Source organism: Rhopalosiphum maidis, chromosome 3 (assembly GCF_003676215.2).
Source record: "Rhopalosiphum maidis isolate BTI-1 chromosome 3, ASM367621v3, whole genome shotgun sequence".
Classification (NCBI taxonomy): Eukaryota; Metazoa; Arthropoda; class Insecta; order Hemiptera; family Aphididae; genus Rhopalosiphum; species Rhopalosiphum maidis.
Window position 1 is genome coordinate 24484771 of NC_040879.1, and position 27306 is coordinate 24512076.

At 28.3% G+C, this 27306-nt stretch overlaps 2 protein-coding genes across 10 annotated transcripts; both read left to right on the top strand.

Moving 5' to 3' along the window:
- The first annotated feature begins 2328 nt into the window (after positions 1-2328).
- On the top strand, positions 2329-4392 carry LOC113557862. The gene is made up of 4 exons (XM_026963404.1): positions 2329-2389; positions 2759-3182; positions 3396-4060; positions 4178-4392. Exons 1-4 carry the CDS (start codon positions 2329-2331, stop codon positions 4390-4392), a joined length of 1365 nt encoding a protein of 454 aa, XP_026819205.1.
- Positions 4393-7011: 2619 nt separating this feature from the next.
- Positions 7012-27284, top strand: LOC113556579 (synaptic vesicular amine transporter). Of its 9 annotated transcripts, none has more exons than XM_026961614.1 (13): positions 7012-7643; positions 12208-12304; positions 14291-14424; positions 15639-15761; positions 17631-17849; positions 18562-18645; positions 18838-19020; positions 22619-22720; positions 22802-22976; positions 23050-23101; positions 23188-23371; positions 25071-25204; positions 26478-26546. In XM_026961614.1, the coding sequence occupies exons 3-13, from the start codon at positions 14304-14306 to the stop codon at positions 26544-26546; spliced, it is 1446 nt and encodes a 481-aa protein (XP_026817415.1). In that variant the 5' UTR covers positions 7012-7643; positions 12208-12304; positions 14291-14303. The 9 variants fall into 9 exon arrangements, with proteins under 9 accessions (XP_026817415.1, XP_026817423.1, XP_026817416.1 ...); XM_026961622.1 differs by having other exon boundaries at positions 15639-15752; XM_026961616.1 differs by lacking the exon at positions 7012-7643 and adding an exon at positions 8463-8547.
- Positions 27285-27306: the final 22 nt, after the last annotated feature.

Genomic DNA, 27306 nt, shown 5'->3' on the forward strand with positions numbered 1-27306 from the left:
TAATTTATTATTGCGTGTGTCAAGTCATGATTTGTGTGCATTCGATAAAAACAGAATGGGGTGCGACAAACAATTACTATTAATGCGTTCCTGCAATATTGTAATAATAATAATAATAATAATAATAATAATATAATAATTGACAGATATTTTTTACATTCGATTGTTTTACGTGTATTTTAGGTTTTTATTTTTACCAATATATTATATTATTCGGGTTTTCCTGTCATAAATATCTTTAACGAACAAACACTATTACGATTACCATAAACGTTATACGTTTTTTCATTATGTATCATTATTGGTTATTGGTTAATTATTTATTAATACTTAATAGAAGTAAAGTAAATTGTAAATACAGATTAGTATTTTAGGGGTATGTATTGCACTTTTCTATGATATTCTTTTATTGTTATAATCATTTTAATTTTAAATATAAATATAATATAATATAATATTTATAATTATTATTTAACTTTCGTATATATTGTTATTATGGCTCTGCGGGCTAACTTTCTAATCATTCGAAATTATAATTTTTACTACATTGAATATTAATTTATTAATATTTAATTATTTATTTTTACTACGTTATAATATAATGATTGCAATTCAATACTTATTAAATTAAGCTAATAATTATTTATTTTTGTATAATTATTGAATTTGTTTTACCTCTTCAATTACATAAGAATGTTACTCGTATAAAATTAATTTTACTGGCGAGAACATTGACATTTATAAGCTGTGAGAGGACAAATAAATTAGTACTTGGTGATGGAAGAGATGATAAGGAAATTGTGAATTAATTCCTCTCTTCGTATATTCTTACTATAGTGCATTTTGAATTATTAAACTATTTACCTATATGGCTTTATATTATAATATCTATATAGGTACTGTGCACTGTCCCTGAATTTGGCAAATAAGTGAAATTGTTATATGTTAATGTATACCGATCTAGGTGCCGTTAATATATTGTAATTCGAATGGAGGAGCTTACAAATGGGCTAACAACAATTCCCTTAGTAACCGAAATCAAATTGATTCAGCTAAATGGGTCGCTATAATTTATAGACTGATTGTATTAGAATAAAATTACAGGTACGATGTTGAGCCAATTTAATTCACCACTTTAATATACTTCTCCTTTTTCTATGTATATAAACATTTAAGTAACTTAAAATGTATCTAAATACTTGGAAATTTCATTGTATATAGTAAAAAAATAATACGCGTATAGTAGTGAAACGTTTCAAATCTTTTTACTAATAAAATATTATTTTAATTATAAAAAAATCGTTAATCTTTCTGTTAGATAAAAATCTTAAATCGTTATTTTTCTAGTCAAAATATATATAAAATTGTTAACATTTGTACTTGACTTTTCTAAACTGTTACTTTTCATATTATGCAAAAAATATAAATTATAAACATTATCAAGCTAATGTAGCAGTTAAACTAATTAAAGTGTATCACTTTAATTTTAGTTTATATTGTTATCAAAATAAATTAAAATAACTAATATTTACCAATTACTTTTATATTATTTCAAACAAAATTTGAATGTCAATTACTCACCAAACTCTAAAACACAAATTACAATTATACATGCAGTAGCGGCTCGTGTGTATGTGCACAAGTGCACGTGCACTACCTACCTAAACTCAAGAAAAATTGAAAACAAATCATAATAATACAACTAAGTACCTGTAATGTAATAAGAATTATTTTCAAAATATAAAAATATAAATTCAGAGTATTATGAAAATAATAATATTATAATATTATGTATTTATGTTTAATATTTGGATTGGGTTATTTCGACTGCTAAATGGCTGTCCGCGACGGAACGGTATCGGCGTGTATTATTATAGTAGTGCAGTTGTGCACACAATCATTGTGCACATTTGTACAGTGTAAAAATTGAAGCAAGTCGATACACGCAGCCCGCGTTGTAATGGAGTTGGTGTGCACATTTGTTTGTGTGCATATAACCAATTAAATTATTTTCAGCGAATTATTTTCGACGTCGCCGCGTCGCTGAGCGTCGGCATCGGCATTATTATGTTATTATAGTTTATTTTTACTCTCATTAATTTATTATATTATTTCGATTATCAGCTGATAATATTAGCTAGTCGATCATTATCGGAAATTCAAAACATTATTAATCGTGACCATCGTGTTTCTGTTTATTATCGACGACCGACATTAACGTATATTAATATATTATTACTCGTGTATTTGTTTTCAATTTTTAAAATGAACTCAGTACAGCAATTAATACTGCAATGTAATTTTTCATCAATCTCGTTGGAGAAAAAGATGGAAATAAAAAATAAAGGTAGGCCTACTCCAGATTTAAATATTAAACAAATTACTAAATGTAAAACGAGAGATTATGTAAGACAATTTAAAAATGATATATTTAAAACTAATGACTGGATTTGTGGTTGTTCAGAAACAAATCGTTTGTATTGTTTTCCCTGTCTACTTTTTGGTAAAAAATCTAATGATGCCGCTTGGGTAAAGAATGGAATAAACGATTTAATTCATTTAACTTCTAAAATCAAAACACACGAAAAATCAATGACACACATAAATTCTCAATTAAATTTAAAACTATTAGGGAAACAAGACATAAGACAACAACTTTCTAGTGCATATCGGTTGAATATCAAACAATACAATGAAAAAATAAGTCATAATCGTTATATATTGAATAAAATCATAAATTGTATTAAATTTTGTGGAGCATTTGAGCTTGCACTCCGAGGTCACGATGAAAAATCAAATTCAGAGAATCCCGGCGTATTTCGAGGTCTTATAAACTTTAGTTCAGAGTTAGATTCGGTACTAAAATGTCATATTGAGAACTCTTCGGTATTTAAAGGTTTATCCAAATCAATCCAAAATGATTTACTAGAATGTTGTTTAGCTGTATGTCAACAAAGAATTAAAAATGAAATAAAACAAGCAGAATATATTTCTGTAATGGCTGACGAAACAACTGACGTATCTGCTCAGTTTCAATTGTCAATAATATTTAGATATTTACTATCGGATGGAACACCAGTAGAAAGATTTTGGGGATTTTTCAATCCTACTGGACACGATGCGAAATCGTTGTCTGAATGTATAATATTTAATTTGGAAAAAGTCCTAGAGTCACCAGATATGTTGATTTGTCAGAGTTACGACGGCGCAAACGTGATGAGTGGACGTCTCAATGGTGTACAAAAAATAATAAACAATAGCTATAAAAATGCACATTTCATACATTGTTATGCTCATCAGCTTAATTTAATTTTAATTCAAGCAACTTCACAAAATCGTGAGATAAGAATTTTTTTTTCAAACCTAACTGATATAACCAATTTTTTTTCCAACAGTCCGCAGCGGGTTACGGTTTTAGATAAAATTGTTAAACACAGAGTTCCTCGATCATCTAATACTAGATGGAATTTTAAAAGTCGAATAGTAAATACTGTGTATGAGAATCTTGAGTCGTTAATTGAATGTATGAAAGAAATTGAATCAACATTCAATCAAACCATAGCAATTAATCAAGCTGGAGCTTTGCATCGGATGTTAATTGACGATAGATTTATATTTTGGTTAAGAGTGTTTCATTCTTTAATGCCTCATGTTGATATTTTATATAATCAACTACAAAAACCAACTATGGATCCTGTAGAACTTTCAAAGGCAATTTTTCGGTTCGAAGAAAATATATTAAAAGAAAGACAGAATATTGATAACATCTTTGAAACTTCTCAAAATCATCCAACGAAAAAACGAAAACATGATGATACTATTGAAACAAGAAAAATCGCTGCAAAAGAAGTATGTGACATTTTTATTGTCAACGTTAAAGAACGGTTTGATTATAAAAACCACTTAAATGCTTCGCACCTATTTTTATCTACCAAATTTCTTATGTACGAAAATAACTTCCCAGGTGACCATTTTAATAAAACAATTGAAGCATATCCTTTTTTGGATGTTACTAAACTTAAAACTGAACTACAACTGTTCTACAAAAGAACCGATTTCCGTGATATCAATTCATCAGTTCATTTATTGAAATTTATAATTGAAAATAATTTAATACATATATTTTCTGAAAGCTACAAACTTTTAAAAATAATTTCAACTATTCCAATGACTACAGCTGAAGCCGAAAGGTCGTTTTCTACATTGAAACGTATTAAAACATTTTTGAGAAATTCAATGACAGAAGATCGACTTACAGCACTAGCTATGTTATCGATCGAAAAACGGATGATCAACAACATTCCAAACTTCAACGAAGAAGTAATAAACAGATTTGCAGAAAAAAAAGAGAGGAGAATCGATTTAACATATAAATATGTACCTGAAATATAATAATTTGTATCTACTTTGTCATAGTTTTTTACTTGAAAATGTATTATTACTATTATTATTATTATTATGTATTTACTATTATTATAGGTACTTGACACTTGTAAAAATAGGTATAAGCAAAAGAAAAAGTAATTTGTAAATAACTAAAATTTGTAAACAATATTATTTAATACAATTTATAATATATATATATATATATATATATTATATTGGTTATATTTTTTTTGGATGTGCACTACTTCATTAAAAACCCACGAGCCGCCACTGTATACATGGTTCAATTGGTCCATTTATTACAGAAGATAATACAAAATATTAAGAAGGTAATAATTTATAATGAAATATTCATAACTTATATTATTTATATTTATTGTAAAGGTTAGGTTTAACGTTAAAGTTTATCGTGTTTTTTATTTTTTTGTTTATTATACCTAAACTCGGTATACATGCATCAATGCTTCAATACTGAAGGAGAGTAGCAATACAAATATTTTTTTTTAATTAAAAATGTTGTTATCTTTATTATTAGTGTGAGATACAATTAACTTTTTGCTAATTTTAATAAAAATTATCAAAAACTCGACCTTTCAACTGTTTTTTTTTTTGCTTTATGAAAATGTTTTTTATTTTATATAAATTAGTTAGATATTGTGTTGAATTTATGATTTATTTTGTACTGGGATTAAATATCGTTACTCAAACCGCATTATAATATACTTTGCGTTTCACGTAGTACGTTATTAATTTTCAACAATCGCATAAATGTGGAAAAGTTGCTGTGTACTCAACTAGTTATTTTTTTTTTTTATAAATTTAATGTCTATTTTGTTCATTCAACATGATGGTTTCTTATAATTATTCAACCTTGAATGTTTTTGAAAAAAAAAAATACTAGCTAATTTGGTCGTGATTCGTGAGCAGCATATATTTCCTCTAGTTTTCTGTAATAATCACGGCTCGCAGGTGGCAGTGGCGTCGACGGTCGGCGAGTTCCTATGGTGTTCCTACACATACAATTCGCACGATTTTCTAAACTCCTTAGTCCATATTTAATTATCTTGTAAGTCTTAATGAAATTGTGCTAGTCAAAAACTAGAGAGAGAAACATCGTCAAGCGTACTACACTTTTTTTTTTATCACGTGTCGATGTATAATATTGTAATTGGACATATTATTCTGTAAAATATTATTTCCTACCTATATAATAGAACACATTTTACGCGATGACGCACGGTCGCGAGTGAGTATGTGATGAATAAAAGCGTACGTCGCTGTTCGTCGTATGTATAATATAATAATATATATGGTTTGGACGTCTGCGCGTTAGATTCTCGTTTCGAATGAAATATCGAATGTGTGAAACACGAATTCGTCTCTCGCACTATTCGCAATAAATCAATTGGTCGAACGACGCTTGATTATACGCTGCAGTAGGTATACATACATGTAGTATATATATATTTCTCTCTTCGACATTTGCAGGAGGATTTATTTAGCGGAGTAATTTTTTTTTTCTCATCGGCGATCCAACAATGTAAAAAAAAAACTAAAACACTCTCGAAATTTGCTATATAAAAAAAAAAAAAAAATCAGAAAAAGGAAAAATAAAAATTGAAAGGAAGTCGTAAAATTAGCTGTCATGGTGCGGCAATTGCTTTTTTTTTCGTTCCACCGTATAGTATATATACTTGTATATGCACTCTCAGAGGGTATGGGGGTGGGGGAATACAAAGTGCTTTCGATTCATTCCTCCCTCTATACCGCTATATAGCTGCGACCAACGGTCCAAACGCATCACACCACCTCCAGCACGGACGGCCCAGAGAATAACCGACGACGTTGACAGGGGTAGAAGGGTCGGTGGTGGGTATAAAGTGGCTTATGAAACGGTCGAATAGAAGTGAAGTGCGAGCCGCGGAGGGATAAAATATAAGGTGCGGTCGGACTACAAGTGGTGCGTGGGCGACGAAGGGATGAGACACCGCCACTGCGTAGGCTGTGATGTTTATTTTGAACGTATACGTATATATATATTATACGACCGGCCGACGGACTTTTGAACGGAAGTTTTTAATTAATTGTCTATTCAACAAGTTATATGTACAGAGAACTGTGGCGGCGGCGGCGGCGGTGGGACTTGATGAAAATGGACTATGCCGTCGCGGATAACGGGCGGCGGGTGTATAATATATTATAATGGCTGCAAAGGGCGCCGCCACTCGGATGTACGAGGCGGCGGCGGTGAGGGGCGAGAGTAAGACTGCACAAGGTGGACGACGGAGACGCGCGGTCGTGAGGGTTGAAAGGAAGAAAAGTGATGTGCGCCGAGAGCCGGGCAAGGTACTCACATCATACATTATATATATATATATAAATGCGGGACAGGATGAGGGATGGCATAAGGATGAGGGATCGGCGGCGGCGGCGGCGACGACTATACGCACTACGCTGTGTATATATGACTGTTATATGCCGACTGTTAATGGGCGGCCGCCGCTTTCGGCCGAGCGCCACGGTCGACGGGGGGGCGCGAGCGGCGGCGGATCGGCCGGCGGGGTAAAGTGTTCGGCGCGCGCGGCGTTAAGTCGTCGCTATATTATACAACGGCGTACAGTCGTCGTACACACGGTGCCACACAGCTCTCTGTGCCCTCTGTGCCCTCGACGATCGTCCGGCTCGGCTGCGTTTAAGCACGAAGTCAGACGTACGCGCACGGTCCCCGGGCTCTGTGCACCCGGCGGTCGACTACATACGCCGGCAGCACGGCAACACACACACACACCCCCGCAACGCCGCGTCGCGTCACTGTGCTTTCACACCGGCTTCCGCGCGCACAAAGCACGCACGTTACCACCGTGCCATTGACACTGCACGCGCGCGCGCGCGCGACAGGACCCGCCGACATTATATCGTCATAATAACATTGCGCGCACTGCACCAGAGTCCTCAAACCGTATCCTCCTCCTCCTCCTCCTCCTCCTCATCCTCATCATCCTCCGCCACCTCTTTTTTCAATTTTTCGTAATTTCAATTTTTTTATTTCACGAGGGCATAATACTACAACACACCCCCTGTGCGTGCGCGCGCGCGTGTGTGTGCGTGTGTAGCTGCTGCACCACCAGTCGTGTAATATATAATACGCGCCGCGCCGCACACCGCCGGGCGACTCCGTCAGAGACGCACGTCGTCGCTGTCGTCGCCGTCGTCGCAGTCAACCGCCAACCCCCCTCAGCCGTCGCCGCCGATAAACGGTGAGTATAACGTATACCTATTTAATAATAATAATATTATTATTATTATTATTATCAATATTATTGTCGTACTACACCTGTACACAATAGCCGTATGCAAATTCTGTTTTATTATTGTTTATTATTTATTTTAACGAGTCGTCGTCGTCGTCGTTGTTGTTATTACCCTGTTGCGCTCTCGTCCGACGTCGCGCGGACGACACTATTTTTTTTTTTTTTTTTTTTATGTTATTTTTTCCGTCTCGCGGTACACTATGACACGATATTTTATCGTCGTATACACATATTAATATATTATTACATTGTGTACACGACGACGTTGTACTTGTTGCGCGGAGACGATAATAATATTATTTTTCTTTTTAAACGCGCTTCAGCGATTATCATGATAATATGACGACCACCGTTGGTGTGCGACAACGTCAAGTTCCGTAAAATGTTCGAACTTTACGATTTCGTGTGCGAGATTATCTCTCGTAAGTGTTATAAATAATCATAACTATAACAATACATGTTGAATAGCTAATATTTTTAAGTTAAAATAGATACATACTACCTACATCATATAATATCGTCATAAATATAAGTGTAAGCGATATTTCAGGTGTTGCAGGTTTTACGAGAATTCGGTCCGTACATTTTGTTTCCGGCTTTATATGCTATTATTATTATTATTATTATTATATGATTGACGGGTATTATGTCGAATTACTAAAAATAAATAAGTCTTTACGATGAATTATTATTGTTTTATTAATATATGCAAACTGGTGTTTGACGTAACGTGGAATAAAAACTGTTGGTTTTGCATCACGATTTGTCACCGTCAGTCGTTCGTTTCTCTTTTACGCGCATATAATATCGTTGTTTCTACCTATACCGTGGTTTGAAATCCTAAAACTAAGTACGATTTAATTTTCTCGCTATTTGTAGTGCAATATTTTACAGTATTTTAAGGTCCCCTCGATAATTTATTTGGGTGCTTTTAGATTTTGAGCGGAGCGATTTGTATCGGTTTTACAATAATGTTTGTGTATTGTTTTTTTTTTTTTTTTTTTTCGTAATTTCCTTTTGAAGCAATAAAAACAAAAAATGCTTCGAAATTGAAATTTGAAGTTGGTTTCTGGTAATAATAATGTAGGCACGGATATCAAAATTACAAAACTAGTATTTTTCAACATACTCGGGAGAAAAAGAATAGTGCCATAAACCGGGAATATTTTACACAACAATTCTATTTTTTTATTTACGAAACGTCGGTAAAACGACCAGGTAAGTAGACACCCACAGCGACCCGTCACCGTGCACCGGATCAGTCGGTATTTTAATAATGATAGTGTTTTAATGAATTAAGTCGGTTTCGTACATTTTGAATACACTGCGTTGTATATAATATCATATTGACGAACATTAACGATAAAATGTTTTCATAATAAATATAATATCTGTTTACTATCTATTATAGTATTGTGGACATATTGTGTAACTGCTAAATTCTAATGCATATAGATATACACACAGTTTTTATATCATGCTGAGCGTAATTTTTTTCATAAATATTCCAATTTTTTTGCACCATAAGTCCACGAATATTGTATAAATTAAAATTTTTTCTTTGAATAAATATGGTAGTTTTGAATGATGCTTGCTCAGTCGACAACAATGCAATATTTGATACTTGAGATTTTGATTTCAATGAAAAAAACATAAATAATATACTCGTTCATTCTTCGCCTCTAGGGGTAACCGTTTTGGGTAGATTACTGATTAGGGCGGGGCACGAGGGCGTGTGTTTTCAATTCAATTTGAAAACGACTGTATAATCGCATTTAAGAAACTATTCCCATCGGAGTTCAACTTACCATAGCGTTTAAGCCGTTTTCGTTCAGTAAGTTATAAGTTATACTTATATAATATATAGAGATACTTATAAAATAATTGTTAGTAAAGATTTTCAAGATTTGTGTAGGTACATTATAATATACATATCTAAAATATATATATAGATTCTTCATTTCTAAGGAAGTAGAAAAGAATAAATAAAAGTACATTTATCATGAGTTAAATCTTGTATACATTTCGCGTTGGATTTTGGAAACATATTATTTTAACATATTTTTGCATTAACTCAAAATTAAGTTTCAACAGATGTACCCACGCATGTTTATTGAATGTTTGTTTTTGATAGTTGGACAGACGTTATTTGCATAATTACATACGCGTTTATATCGAAAACATTTACGGGTGCGATAAATTTGAATCGACCGAGCTGTGACAGCAACATCGATTGTACGTGTCATATAATGAGTATTTGATAATTGTTCCTAGCTTCCGTGATTTTTTAACATTAAAAACTAACGGTTTAAAAGTGTAGGTAATGCTTTTGTTAACGATGGCCAAAAATATAAAAAAAAAACTATTGAATGGTAATATTATTTACACCTTCGGAGTATTATCTTCTGTTAATAATGGCATCGACAGTATCATGTTTTGGCTGTTTAACGTTAATTAAAAAAGATATTAACTTTATTGAATTAAGTACTTGCACTTTAATTCCCGTTCTAAAAAGTTTTGGTAATTAAATATTATTATAATTTCGTGAGTTATTCGGTGAATATTATTATGCCGTAAACAATTTTTATAGATATTATGAATAATTATAAACAATTTTAGATTCAGAATGATAAACTATAAATGGAATATATATCACAGTTTTCATGTCACCTTTACAAATGGTAAACATTATCCAAATGAAACTTCAAATAAATTATTTTATAATTTTATCAGTGTGAGGAAACACTTTATATATTTTACGATAATGTAAATATCGAAAAAACTAACCTAAACTGCAGGTATGGTTTTAACTAAGCTCTGTTCAGAATCGTTTTTTAACTGCAATGGTTTTTTATTTTGTTTTTTTTTCATATTATTATAATAAATAATAATGTAACTGTTACCACTCGCTTAGCTAAATGAGACGAGTCAATTTTTTTTATCATTTTGCAGCGTGTACCTTACCTATCAAAATATCGCCTAATTGTGTAGTTTCCGTAAACATATTAAATGACCTACAAGTATCATTCTTTAAACAGTGCGTATAATTATTTAGTTATCATGCTTTCTGCACAGAGTAGGTATTATATTATCATATTAATTTAAATGTTTATACATTATATAGTGTATATACTCAGCAGTTACACTTTACTAATAATATTATCACTAAATATTCAACAGAATTCTTTTTATTTTGTTATATTGTTTGTAATAATAGTATTTTCTATTAATTCCATAAAATTAGTTAGTCATTTAAATAAATAAATGCAAGTTTTATACGTAGATTATTACAGTTATTATAGTGACAGACATACTATGTAGTTTTATCATGTTTTAAAAAAATATTATATATATTTTTTTAGATAGTCATAATTGTTTTGAATATAAACTTATTACTATATAAATAACTTTTTTATATTTCAATAACAATAAAATACTGATTTAAAATGTTCGCTAAGGACAAAATATAATATTAATTTTGAAATTATAAAGTGACATAATATTTTATATTTATATTATGTACCTATAGAATAATTTTATTAAATAACCTATAGAAAGCGATATTTTTTTTTTATTTCTTCATCATACAACATAATGTATACCTAATGTTTATTATTATACCTACTTTAAAATATCTCTCAATTTGCTAACATGGAAGCTATGTGATTCATTTATTTTCTCAAAAACCAAAATATAGTTTATCTAAATCTGATTTATTGCACCTTCTATCCTTCATCTATAGGTTATAAAATTTATCAACCAATATATAGCAATATTTAATTTATTATATATCTATATATACTTATTTTTTACAACATAAATTTACAACATAAATTTTTTTATCTTGTTTTCAACTAATTATTTATTTATGTATTTGTCTTGTTCTGTAGTTGCAAAATAAAATATTGTTGACTATTATTATAGTAATTATACTTATATAGTTATATCCGATAATATTATGGTTTATATTGATTTTTACGTGACTCTGTTCGACTATGAAACCACTTAACTTTTATCACAAAAATCCCTTTCATCCCATTGTCCTATGATGATTAATATCACAGCTCCTTTTAAGTTTTAACAATGCCCCATAAATGTTTGAAGATAATGTTTCATTGTTTTTATTCATCTGTGTGATGATTATGACAACTCTTATTATTATATTATGTGACAAAAACAATAATACTCGTTACTTTAACTATCAGTATTAATAGGTAGTTATTAGCCAAGCTTTAGAACTATATGTGTTTAAATTAACACATAGTTTGTATTAATAAATATTCAACGTTATTCGGCATCATTACACGTACGGAATTCGTTAAAAAGCAAAATCATTATTGTAAATAATTTCCTTAATTTTTGACTAACCATAGTCCATAAGTATAACATTTTTTATTTAATTTTGCAACATAGAACTACAATATTTCGGGAGTATGTTTGAAGAGAAGTATTTGTTATTTAGGTGTCATATAAACTACTTAGTAATTTGTTTGAACTACTGTTGTTTTAGTTTAATGCTTTTGGATAAACTTAATCATTAAATAGTATGCAGACTACAGAATCGTCTTCTAAAAAGTGAATTATTAGACCGGACAACTTCAGTTTAGGTTTGTTAATTGATTTTATTGATAATAATATAGTATAAGCATTACAGTATACTTCACACTAAAAAAAAAAAAAAAATAAATGAAACGTTCTGTATTATAAAGTAATAACTAATAATAAAATGGCTTTATTAGCAACAAAACTTAAGTCAGAAGTACAATTCTTAAGCCTATCATTTCCCACAAAAAAAAAATTTAATTCACATATTCAAAAAAATAAAAATAAAAATATTAATGTCACAAAAAAAATATATTTGATAAAGCTTGTTAATTATTGAAAATGAGTGTTGTGAACAATATAATTCAATGTAGCAGGTATTATAATCATATGCAATTATTAAGTTATATTCAATAATATTATTAAAAAATATTTAATCATTCATCGATATATTAATTTTTTTTACATATTCACGCGTGCAATAAGAATATTATATGTAAATGATTAATATTCAAAATATAATTTGTTACTGCAGTGGTTGTTGCAACTTTATTAGTTAAATATTACTATATGGGTACCTAACTTAATTATTTAAACGAAGATATCTACATTAAAATAATGAACCAAAGTTACCTACAATATAATATTTAATTATTATTATTTTTTTTTTTAATAGTACAAAATTATAACATTTTATAAAAACAATGCAAATAAATAATTAAATATTTTTATTTTAAGTAAGAAGGATAGAAATTTAAGAGTTAAAACTTTAAAACGGCTCTACTATGTTTTAGATATTCCTGGTCCCAGTGGATCTTTAATCCGGGCTTGATTAACAAAAGATTTTAACATTTATCTTGTTAATATTTTCTTGTATAAAAACAAAATATATCTTACCGTTACCTCGCTTTCATATTTTTAATCTCAACAAAATATACGCTACTTATAAACACTTCGTTATTTTAGTGTAACGAATCATAATATATTATATATAGCAAAGAAAAACAGTATAGACAATATTTAAATATGTAATATTAAGCCCGAGGGCGCTATTATTATTGCAGTATAACAGTACTTACCTACCAATTCATGGTGTATTTTACAGGCATTTTAATAAATAAAATATCTTTAATATATTCATAAGGCCGTAAATATAATTTTATAAATAACAGTTTTTAATAAGTATTTCTAAAAACTATAATTTTAAATAATAAGTACCTTTACTGACAAATATGTATTGCCGAAAACGTAATTAATTTATAATTTATTGGTATTATTTTATCTATTTATTAAGTTTTTAATTTATCTTTCAATGTTATTGCATTTTACTAGATGCGATGAGCACATTTAAAAATATAAATGGTCATTACATTAATAAGTTTTTATCACAAGAAAAATAAAAGTTTAAAAAGCATTTTTTAACTTACTTTATTTTATATATTATACAATCTATAAATAAAAAAATAAACATATTTGCAGTTATGATGTGATATGATTTGATATACACGAAAAACACATTTTAAATTAAATAGAATCTAAATTATACACGAATAATTTATAACAATGGCTACTATTGTCGAAATATTATTTTTGTAAGTACCTGTTAACTCGAGTTTATTTTATTCTAATTGCTTGTTCCGAGTCTGAAAATGTACCTTTCATCTTTGATTCTAAAGCGTTGGTTCTTAAATCTATTGTGTTTAGTTTCGTTTCAAATGTATTGTTAGGGTTTCAAACCGATGTAAAGCTTTATATATGTCTACTGACTGTGTTATTTTAACATTTTAGTTACTCAAATAGTTGAAATAGCACAATAAGAATGTATAAGGTATTTTTAAATTAATGATATCATTTATCCTGTTTTAAATTCCATTATTGCTAACAATAAATTTAATATTACAGCCGATGTTATCATTATAAGCCTTTAACGAAGTGTGAGATGTACATTCAAATGCCCCTTATGGCCTTATGCTATACTATATTATTTAATATAGGTACATGTATTTATATAGCGTACTGTTAGCGAAAAATTAAAATTTATCAATTTATAGATTTAGGTGCTATATGGTCTTGGTGAGAGGAATGTTTGAAGAATGGCTCAAACGATGCCGCGAATCCCGCCAACTCGTAGTGGTGATCGTAGCTATAGCTTTACTCCTGGACAATATGCTTCTTACTACTGTGGGTAAGTAATTTAATTGGTAAGATTCATTATGGCCTTACTTTAATAATATTATATTGCTATAATGGTACAATATAATAATCAAGCACGTAGCAAAGCCATTTTCACTGAGACACCGAAACGGCCATAATTTTTTTGTAGACAGACCTGCAGTTATTTTTTTAATGAAAACCGTAAAGTATTTTTGCGAAACCGTTTTACATGAATTTGCGTATATAGCTATGATATGCGAATAAATAAATATATTTTGTGCAATATTTCATTTTTTTGCTAAAGTAATAGTCCAATGAGTCTCACTAATTTCAGTGATATTGGGTTCTTATAATGCATACAATTTACGTAAATTATAATAAGTTTACCTTTATGTTATAAATATTAAACACATAACATTATTTGTTAAGTATCTGATAATAATAATTATGTATCGAGCTATCAAAATATATTAATAAAATTATTGTTTAACTGTTTGCTAGTGATAAAATATGTAATGGTAGATATTTTATTGAATTTATCTAATTCGAAAACCTATAATTAAAATTGTTGATTATTATTTATAATAATATTCTCTATTATTCTATAATAAATAATAATTTTGTTAATTCTATACAATTATTATTGAACTAACGGTTAAAGTATTAAGAATTAAAATCTAGGATATAGGTATATAGTCAATATATCACAATACCTGTATCCTAGTTTTTAATTCTTAATACTTTAACCGTTCTTGTTCTTTTTTGTATAAAATATCTGAATGAAATGTAATATTATCATTTATTGTTTTATAATAGATTTTAGCCACATTTTATCAACCAAAATATACAGATTTAGCGTCGTACAATATTACAATATTAAATTAAATTACTATTCTAATTAGAAAATATTTTTAATCTGTTATTAACTTTAAATGACATGACATACTCTGCATCAACTGTATATTATAAAATAGATTAACTACTTATATCATATTTTAACTAACCAATTAATAATTATTAATATAAGAATATCTACTAGCCATATAGTTTACAGCAATGTTTCCAGTTCCCTTGCTATCGCATTAAAGTAATATAAATTAATAATATAAAATTAACTTATAAGAAAATGTTGCTAATCTAAAATCTAACCACTCAATACTTATTAATGTAAATAGGACGAACGTCTTTTACTGATAGTCAGATTCCTACTATAAACGCATTTTAATAATTAATAATTTTTTTTAGTCCCAATAATACCGGAATTTCTTTACGACATCCAGCACCCCGATCAACCACTAACTGCTACCATTTCATCAGCCCCGCCAAATGAATATCCAGTGCCACATGGAGCTATGACAGGTAATTCAAGTACGTTAGATTTTATTACCATATTTAATATATAAATTGTTGCCATAGTTCCCATACAATATGTAGTTACGCTAGCATGTCGCATTTGTACACGAATGAAAATAATAACGTGTACATTAATATACATTATACACTGATACACTTATATAGACATATAGAGTTATATATATATATACTATTACAGTATTAGTAGTATTACAATATTATACAATTTATGTAAGTATATTATGTCAATATATTGTAATGTAGGGTTTCTAACTAAGATTCACTACATCAACAAATTGATTGAAAGCAAGAGAACTTTAAATATATTACGACGGTGTTTACACCATTGACATGCCGAGGCAAAATAATTAACATTTAACGCACGCGGATCACTCTGCGAACTGTTTGCATGCCATGCACGTGTATAATGATCAATCATAATAACAATATCTGAAACTGAGGATAATAATTATCGAGTTGTAAATTCGATATTAAATTAGTTTAAACCAAGTTACATACATGATACATAATACCTATGCTTATGTGCAATTAATTTAATTTTTCCTAAAATTCAGCGTGTTTTTTTTTACATTAATAGTTAAAAATCACTTATTGACTAATAATTTACAAATAAAAGATATCTTATTCTACCGAATATCGCGTTTTCTCGATACGATGGTAGGTAATAATATTTTCATACTTTATCTTAATAATGTGTAAACAATTTTTAATTATTACCTTCAACGAATATGTAGTTCATCGTTAAATTTAATAGCGACCTATATATAAATAGATTGGCCACAGGTGGCACACTTTATATTTTACTATTGTGGCGGGCGCACAAATAATAGTATAAGAAAAATAATGAGACATAAATAAATTTGGACGAGTTCACCAGCGTACAAAAAGAAAATTTGTAATTATTGGTCTATATACTATTATAAATTATGATTTGGTGAATCATTATTATTCGTGGTTCCCTTTGAACTACTTTTCATATTCAATACACATTCTAAATAATATTTAACATCACTTCGGGAAAAGAATAAAAAAAATAATACATTAGATAATTAGGTAAATAAATAATAATTAATCAACTAACACGTTGTCGACATTTTTTGGAATGTTTCTTATTTAAAATTTACAACAATGCAACAGCTGATTATTAGTGTTTAATTATGCGTCCATTATTTAATTATAGTCGATATTTTATTACACTGTCAAGAATTTAATTAAAAGATATAAGCCATCGCTAAAGTATATTTATTTTTAACAAAACTCTCATAGTCTTATTAAACGTGCATATTATCATTGATTATACCTAAATACTAGTATTTATAATCAATGATATTATCTTACTAACCTAATAAATTTAAATGTAATATACAATATTATATACCTAACCTGAGCGGGGAAGAAAACACGAACTACCGAAGAAATGTTGACAAAATAATTCATCGATTCCCAAAATAAGTTCTAAAATAATTTTTATATCACTAAGCTGATTAGTGAGTTATTAAACATAATTTTACAGGGCATCATTATGTTTAAAATGTACACTTTCATATTGTATATAATATTGATACATAAAAGGTATCCTATATACCTATTTGTATTATTTATTCGGGTGTTTATTATCATATATGCATAAAAAATACAATAACAATAATTTGTAAGTACTGTAGGTATTAATATTGTATAATATTTTTATGTATAAAAAGTGTCGTAGTAAAAAAATAAATCAAACACAAAAGTACAATTCTATGTTTGTTTTTTTATATATATAAACAATATACTCGCGATAATCGTTCCAATAAATCTATATAAAGCCAAAACACGCGTGTGTGTGTGTATAATTGTTGTTGTCTTATAATCAAACCTTAGCGAACGGGACAGTGCCGACCTGGGAACAACGAGAAGCGACTCTCAAAAAGGAAAGGCATGACGATCTGGTTCACGAAACGGTTGCAGTCGGTATGATGTTCGCATCCAAAGCAGTCGTGCAGCTAATGGTTAACCCCATTGTCGGACCTCTCACCCACAGAATTGGCTATAGCATACCGATGTTCACTGGATTTTTCATCATGTTCATATCGACCATAAGTAAATACCCCCATTTAGGGTCAGGTCGCGTTTGTGATTGTGTCTGACACATACCTATAGGCGCAAATAAGGAATTCAATCAACTTAAGCCCTATAATTATTGTATAGAAAATCGGCGTAGATAAATAGCTTGCCCCTCATACCCAATCGATAAATTCAAAATTATTTTTTACAATTTGACAATAAACCTTCTGGAAGATGAGTACATATAATATAACTATAGTTTGTTATTGATTAATAAATTAGTAACTATTAATGAAAATGTATTATTAATTTCCCTATAAATTTAAGATTAAAAATAAAAATGACATCAATATTAATGTATTATTGAATATTAAGTATCCCTAAACCGGTATTAAATCGCGGTTACAACGTTATTGTTTACATATAGTCTTCATTTTAAATTTTGACATAGCGGATAAAAACAATTCGTTTACATACAATTTATTATTTACTACTAATAATTTACACGTGGTAGAATTGATGGTACTAATTATTATAAGAACTATGAACATGTTTTAAACAATTTTTTTTTTTAATAATTCGTGAACAATAACTGCTAGACATATTGGAAATACATATAATAATATATTGGTTAATGGTTAGGCTATCACCCAGTACCAATTCTCCGTCTTATTTGCGCCTATGTAAAAATATATATTTAATATTTATATGATATAATACAGGTCTATTATGTACTTACTTTTTTTAGTATTTGCTTTCGGACGGAGTTACGGAGTACTGTTTTTGGCTAGAGCTTTGCAAGGGATCGGATCGTCTTGTTCGACTGTTTCTGGTAAATTAATATCCATGTACAGTGTACACATAACACACACAACGAAATAATATAAATAATATAATATTATTGTCAATAAAAAAAAATTCTTGCTAATGATTTTTGTTTGACAGTTTTTACCCACCTACACTAAATTGTGCAAACGCCCATTTACATGTTATATCAACATCTCTTATTTTTATTTTTTTGTAGGAATGGGAATGTTAGCTGAACGGTACCCTGACGATAAAGAACGAGGAAACGCAATGGGTATTGCACTGGGTGGATTGGCTTTGGGTGTGTTAATCGGTCCACCGTTTGGCGGAATTATGTACGAGTTTGTGGGGAAAACCGCTCCGTTTTTAATACTCTCGGCCTTGGCACTAGGAGACGGATGTACGAAAAATTGAATATTAAGTTTAAAAAAAAATTAAAATTAAAATCATGTCTAAGGGTGATGATTTGCGGTTTATGATCTTAAACTATAAAGGTATTCGAGTAAGTAATTAAACCAAATAACACTTTGCATACGTTTGGTCGTATATACATCACAGTTGGATTGAGCATTGTATGAGACCGCTGGAGACAGTATACCTAGTATAGGTGACTATTATAAGTATAAATTATAGTTAATAATAATTTTATTAATCGTTTAATAAATTATGATTCTTTAATAGATTAATATACCTATAATTTAATATTTAATGTTTTTTAATAAAATGGGTGGATGAAGTCGAGTATTGCTTACATCTATAAACAATACCAACTTAGTCTTATGAAAGTACGTGGCCTATTCAAACAAAAAAAAATATGACAACATACAATATTATTTTATCAATTGTTATGAAATCAAAAATATAATTGTATCAGGAATCAGGATAAGGTAACACAACGTTTTACATTTAAACCATATTATATTAAGTATGATAATAATATTTAAAATGTTATTTTCAATTCACCCTTCTATGTCTGGTTTCGAGATAAACGAGGAGCTATGTGTTTTAAAATTATATGGATGGTATATTCTAGACATTTTTTTGGGACAGTAAAAGTGGTCCAAATTTATTATACGCAAAATCTTATTAATCGATTAGAAAGTGAATACCTACAGGCTACAAATGGTATTTTAGAGAAGTATTCAATAAACAATGAACCGCGAAAAAAGTGAAATTTCAAAGCATCTTTTTTTAACAAAACGTTTGCTAATAACACTTAATACGAATCTCAAATGGACGCCACGGGGATTTTCGTGTGACTCTAATACGCTATATTTTATATAATATTATATCTGAATAATATTATTTATATAATTGTATCGTTATTTTTTTTTCATATTTTCAAGACGGATGAATAGGTTTTTAAATTTCGATTCGATTTCAGCTTTTGGTACCACTAACCACAATTTTTGGCTAAACCGATCTCTGTTCAGAATCGTTATTTGAGTAAAATAATACGTTTTCGCTATCCGCTATACAGCTGAAAATAATAATATTATGACTTTCACCGAGGTGAGTCAAGCGAGACGAGTGCCACATATCCAGTGTCTGTATAGGTACCTAGTATATTTTATCCCAGCTGTAACAACTTTTTTGTTGCCCTTAATTAGCATTTAAAAATATAACTGCAGGCAGCAGGCGTCGCTCGAGTCAACCACCTAACTCGTACATGCCATAACCAGACATCGGTTAATTGATTTCTGCCATTTTCATTTTAATCGCATTTAATAAAAGCGCATAGCTCCGTGTATTTTCGTGTCATTGAGTTCCAACACATTTTTTACAACTCGCTATAACGCAATAAATAATAACATGATCGAAGATGTACAATTCAAAAATGCCACATAAAATATATTATATAGTATTTCATATTGTTAGCAGTGGTTAATATTTCATATAATATTTATGTATAAACACGCCTTTACTAACCGAAAATCTCAAACAAAACAAATTAGTTACGTACTTTATATACACCTATTTATGAAATATGAATACCCATATGTCTATTGTTTGTAGTAAATTGCATACTGGGCCACAACCAAACATAATTAAAGTATGTATAATTATCTATAGATTATACATCTAGGTCAATATAATTTATCTACATGTTATACCAGCGAAACAATGATGTATAACGAATTTGTTACCAACACGGTTGTACATTATTTTATTAGTAATTAATAAAGTTAATTGATATGCCTACCATATAATACCCATTTTATGTAGTCAATGAAAATTCGTAATCGTGATTAACGCGATTATTTAAAAAATAAATATAGATGGGACTGTAGAATAATTAATAACTAATATTGATCTTAAAACGCATTTTATTTTTTAATTTTTGGAAAATCTAATTAATAATATGAAGAGGGCCAAATTATTTAAATTGAATTTCTCTATTTGTGCATTTTGAAAACATAATTGGTTTATCTTTCTTTTGAATAAACATTAATTACAAGTTATATTGAATAAATATTTATACGGAGATATTTGAAAAAAAATTAAGTCTAATAATAATATTTGTGTACGTCTCTTTCTATATAATTATAATACTAATGCAAGAGTGCTGTTTGATGGGTGGTATATTGGGCGTATTTCGAGGACCCTATATTCCCCGAACTATAATATTTTTCCAGTGTACAATTATAATTAATATAATATCATCAAATATTCAAATTATTATATTTTTGCGTGAATTCTTAAAAGCTTGGTATTTATTATAAAAATGGACTAGCTAGCGTGGAAATAATTTGCTTGCTTTAAATTTTATCCACTATATTTAAAATCTAAAAAGATGTTGCTCTAGCTCTACGAATATCTACAAAACGCTAATAATACGATTTTCACGAGATGTATTGTTATTGTACAGAAAAATTTAAATTAAAACATTTCTCAAATAGTCAACCAATAAGAAAAATTATCAATGGAATTAAAAATTGCAGAGATACAAAATATATCCTAAATTTAAAACAACAAAATACTAATTTAATGATATACAAACATACTTATGACTGATCTTATGGGTTTATATAAGTCTACTTAATATAGTAGGTATATTATTCAAAAACTATGGTAAACAAATTTTAACAAAATCTAATTTAATAATATTAGACACCAATTATTATTACTGACTTTAATATTTTATAGTAGATACTAGACACTAGACAGTATTATAGATTATATAGTTATTACTTTACAACTGCATGTATACAATTATAACCTATTATACATTGATACATTATTATTTATACAACAAAACCAAACAAGATGTTTAATCAAATTAATTCAATTTAATAGATGTACTTAATATTTCACCGTTTGTGTAGGTATATCAAACATAGATTTTATGTAATAGCACTTAATTAACTTCACAACTGATATATGTTATAATTATATGTACATATATATATAATATATTTGTCTTGTTTTGTAGTTAATACTGTAAATCAAAATCACTATTTGTCTTAAGAAATATAGTACCTACAAATAAATCAATATTTCTAAGCAATTAATTTTATTCGATGTCAAATAAAAATTAATAATATACTTCAATATGCATTTTAAATACTCACTAAAAAAATTATCAATAGGCAGTATTAAATGATATTAATTTTTATTTAATAAAAAATGGCGTCAATGCTGTCTTATGAAACTGATAAAATTTTGCTTAGAAATATTTTTTTTGTTGTCATTTATTTAGATTTTTTATTTAATGGTACAATAGATATTTACATACCTAACAGAAATTTATAATTTGGTATTACCTGATTATAATTTAGAATATATATATATAGGTACCTACTGTCTTTAATGGTCTTATATAATACTGGTTTGTATTCCATATTTGCACAATATTTATTTCATTATAATTATTTTTTTAAATTTCGTCTAGACATTGTATTTAATTGTTTAATAAAATTTTTTTCAAAAATATATATCATATATTATGAATCAAAAATGTAATTAAATACTCAAACGTCTAATTAATTATTCTATAGTGCTACAACTACTGCTTTTACAACCAGGAGTAGTCACAACTGATGCAGATCCTCCTTCCTTAAAATCTTTAGTCATGGATCCCTATATAATAATTGCTGCAGGTAATATTCAAAAACTTTTAGTCATTAAAAAAAAAAATAGTTTTTCTTCACAAATTCACAATTGCTTTTATTTTTTGTAAGGCGCTATTACTTTTGCTAATACGGGAATCGCAATGCTTGAACCTTCTTTACCTATATGGATGATGGATACTATGGGTGCCGGAAGATGGAAACAAGGAGTAACATTTTTACCAGCGAGTATTTCTTATTTGATCGGAACGAATTTGTTTGGACCTCTCGGACATCGTATGGGAAGGTATTTATAGTGACGATGCGAGTTGATTGCGATAAATTAACCGTGACGATGTCTGTAATGACTGCATTTACAGATGGTTAGCTGCAATGATTGGATTAATCGTGATTGGGATTTGCTTGATAATAGTAAGATACAATTTAGAATCTTTAAAAAAAAATATTTTGTACGTATATATTTATTCTGAAACGGAATACATTATTGTTCCGAACAGATACCAACGGCTAGAGACATAAATCACTTGATTGTACCGAACGCTGGTCTTGGTTTTGCTATTGGTATGGTGGATTCGTCAATGATGCCTGAGCTTGGATATTTGGTTGATATACGTCATACAGCTGTATATGGTAGTGTTTATGCGATTGGGGACGTGGCATTTTGTTTGGGCTATACAATCGGTAAGTATTGCAAAACAATTCAATTGCCTAGTTAAAAAGGATTCATATTTTTAAGATAGCATGGCCAAATTACATTTGCATACATTATTATTGTATCGCCTTACGATTATCGACATACATTCCCCCCCCCCGTACCCGTATATTGTTTATAGAGCACTTCTTTGTCAACCTCATTCTAACATATTTTTAAAACTTGTATTACACTAAATGTCTGATCACAAATGATAATTAATAATTCAATTTTTATGAAATTGATTTTGCACTATACACTATCCCTATACACTCGTGATTTATGAAATATATTAGTTTTAAATTATAATTTTTATTTTAAGTCCATCTATATTATATTAGTACCAAAAAATAATTAAAAATTTTCAAACGAGTTTATTTAAAACAGTGAGAGTTTTCATAAATATCAATTATAAAATACGTGTTTAAATTTAAAAAGAACAAACACATAGTATAATCCTGTTGAAATGCAATTTTTTATTTATAAATTATCTGTTTTATTACATGATAAATATTATAGATAGGTACCTACTTCTTAGTTCTTTAGTAAACAATCAGACTACAATTTCTCATAACATATTTCTTGATAATATACCAATAAATAATAATCAATAAACGGATGTAGACATCTAACAGGTTACCTGTTTTGAGATTACAACGTCAATACCATTTATGATTTTTTTTTTCATATATAAATATACATTAACAATTAATTAACTATAACGGTACCCACGCGATGTAGAATAAGCATATTGTCGTCATAAAATATTTGAATTATATTTAATTACTTAAAATAATACACAAAATACTATATGTTAATAGAAAAAGAAAAATAATATTATATACAAAGTAAAACTAATATGACATTTTTTTTAATTTAACATTATTTAAACATAATATTAATATATATCTTATCATTTCGACTAGTTATAAAATCACATCACATTTGTTGTTATTGAGATTATGTATATGTATATAGTGTACTTATTTAATATTATGTACAACTGTTTAAATTATTTAAAAAATTTTTTATTAATTTTTAACATAAAATTTATAAGTAAAACGGGTGTCTTCCAGTGCTTGGTATAAAATATTATATATTTTTCTGCAGGCATCCTATAAACACGAGTTTTTATAATTTTTTTTATAAGAATTTCCGTCTCTATAGTACACCGTAATTTACTGGGATTAAAACGGACATAATCGGCTGCCAGCCCTTGTTCATTGTTATGTCTTAATTCTTCTCCCTATTGTCCTTGTTCGTCGCTCCTCAGTTTTCAAACACAGCACATCCTTTGAATCCTCACGTTGTCTCGATAACTATGACCTCGATGTTTTCCTTCAATTATAATTTAGCGTTGGTGTTGACCAAATCTTACAGTATTCTTGATTTAATTTCTTCCGCATTGCAGATCATTACTACCTACAGCTAGTAGTATGGTTTTTTTTTTGTGTTCTAAAAATATAAAACTATTACCTACTCTTTTTCCACAACTCTGTCTCAAATATATTTTAATTTGATATATCTTGATAAAAATAAAACGCCTACAAGTAACAAATTATATTATAAATTATGTACTTGAATAAGATATATTTATGTTTGTTTATTAATTATTATTAAGTTAAATGACAATATTTAAATTTAAAAAGTTTGTTCATGAGAATTGAGAATTCAATCTATTTTCACTAGGACCGGCTTTAAGCGGAACATTGGTGAACACAATTGGATTTGAATGGATGTTATTTGGAACGGCTATGTTGAATTTCTTGTATGCACCACTTCTCTACTTTCTGCGCAGCCCACCGACAAAAGAAGAAAAAAAAGTAAACTCTACTGAAATATTAGATGGTTAAATGAGCGAATTATATTTAATTTTTAGTTGTCAAAGAAAAAATATACATACTATGATTTTATGATAAACATATTCGTGCCAACTGTCAATGCCCTTATCGCAATAGGCTATATCAATAAATATATTTATGTACACAATATATTTTTAAGTAGGTAAAACTTCAGAGAATATTGATTAAAAATATATAATTATTTTTTATAGATATTATTTAGTTTCTAAGTTATATAAAAATATGAAATAAATAAATTTTAATTTCGACATAACTCTGTATATGTAAATAGAACTGATGAAATACAAAAGTACCTAATAACAAAAATTGTTGAAAGTATTCGAAAAATATTAATATTGTAAAAAATGTTATATACTTGGATAACAGTCCTCCACATAATAAGACAAAATATTCGTAATTTGGAGATTTTTTAACGTATAAAGTGTAATATAATATTTTTTATTTCAGAATTTATTATTGCTATGGAATTATTTCGAAATGAATAATAAATTATATTGTTATAGGTGTCATAATAGTAATATAATTTATAAAAGAGTAAAAATTCAATTTTTTTTTTTTTAACTATTTTTAATTAGTAATTATAAATACAAAATAAATATTTGTCTAATAATTTTAGGTAAGTCGAAAATTTTTTTATAAAACTTTATTCAAAATACTAAAAACAATAATATTATATCTTTAAAAACGCTTTTGACTAACAATATAACATATTATCTGTATGGCTTATTTGGGTTACCTACTAACTTGTTGACGCTATTAGACATATTTTTATAAATTAAGGTGTTTGAATGTTTTCAAGTAATAAAACACCAATAGATACTCAATCATAAAAAACTATCAATATCTTCTATTGGATATTTAGTAACTTTTACGTGTGCATTTTTGAATAGAAATATTATAAATATAATATTTAAATTATAATTTTTGTTAATATTTATAGACAACATTAGACATTTAAACATCTTTATACCTAAATAGTATGTTATTATTACCTTTTATTTTCCAAAATATTAACACTCCAATATTTTTAAATATTATAAATTATAATTGTTTACACTTAAACCAAAAAAAAATCAAACATAAGAAAAATAATCACATTTTTGACACTAATATTACTTTTTAGGCGGTTTTCTTTTTTTACTATTAACCACATTTATATTTAACATGCCGCATTCAGCAATAATATAGGTACACGACGATTTACTAATTGCATGTTTCTTTCTATATTTTTCAGTCGTTGGTCACTGGAGAAAAATCATCGGTGCGTTATATAACCTATCAAAACGAAGCGGAAGAAGAATAACGTGCATTATTAGCTTCGTGATATATAACTAACGCTTGATAAATTACGCTTTTTCATTTTTTTTTTCTCGGCAAACATACTTTAATTGAGATCATGGTGACGTTGTCAGCACGTCACCATAACAAATATTATACAATACAGAAACTATAATAAACAGTTAATAGTTATATAATAACTTATAATATAAAACACTTTAGATCGAACATTTACATTTCGGTGGTCTAATTCGAAAAGATATTAATCACACAAAGTAATCACATTATACCTAGGCATATATAGCGGCTTTATTTATTTGATATTTATATATTATCATACCTATATTCATAATCGAAATGGGCCACCGATATAACTACGAGACCGTAACTGATCTTGTCCGTACTTGCATGTATACAAAAATACAAAAATACCAAAACAAATCATATGCAAAAAATTAACTATGTATAATCATATTACCTATTATCAACAATAATAACTAAAATAACCGACACGTGTATATTATTATCGCATTATACATCCGATGACGAAACATACAATATACAATCGACTTTGCAACTTATTGAACGTGGTTTAAAATATAAATAACACAATATATGAATATTTTCTTATACCTATATATTATAATATTATACTTAAATTATATTATTAAATCGTATTATTATGCATACGCATTTTATTGCTCATCATTCACATCATCATTGAGCATCAGAACATTTTGTTGATTAAGACTGTTTTATAATAATAAATAAATATATTAATCGTG

Excerpts from the sequence above, each read along its gene's own strand:
- LOC113557862 (XM_026963404.1), top strand. The coding sequence starts at position 2,329 with ATGGAAATAAAAAATAAAGGTAGGCCTACTCCAGATTTAAATATTAAA. Across the intron at positions 2,390-2,758 it reads TATTAAACAAATTACTAAAT|CATTTGAGCTTGCACTCCGA; the intron begins GTAAAACGAGAG and ends AATTTTGTGGAG. Across the intron at positions 4,061-4,177 it reads CTACAAAAGAACCGATTTCC|CTGAAGCCGAAAGGTCGTTT; the intron begins GTGATATCAATT and ends CAATGACTACAG.
- LOC113556579 (XM_026961614.1), top strand. The coding sequence starts at position 14,304 with ATGGTCTTGGTGAGAGGAATGTTTGAAGAATGGCTCAAACGATGCCGC. Across the intron at positions 22,721-22,801 it reads CTATATAATAATTGCTGCAG|GCGCTATTACTTTTGCTAAT; the intron begins GTAATATTCAAA and ends ATTTTTTGTAAG. Across the intron at positions 22,977-23,049 it reads CTCGGACATCGTATGGGAAG|ATGGTTAGCTGCAATGATTG; the intron begins GTATTTATAGTG and ends CTGCATTTACAG.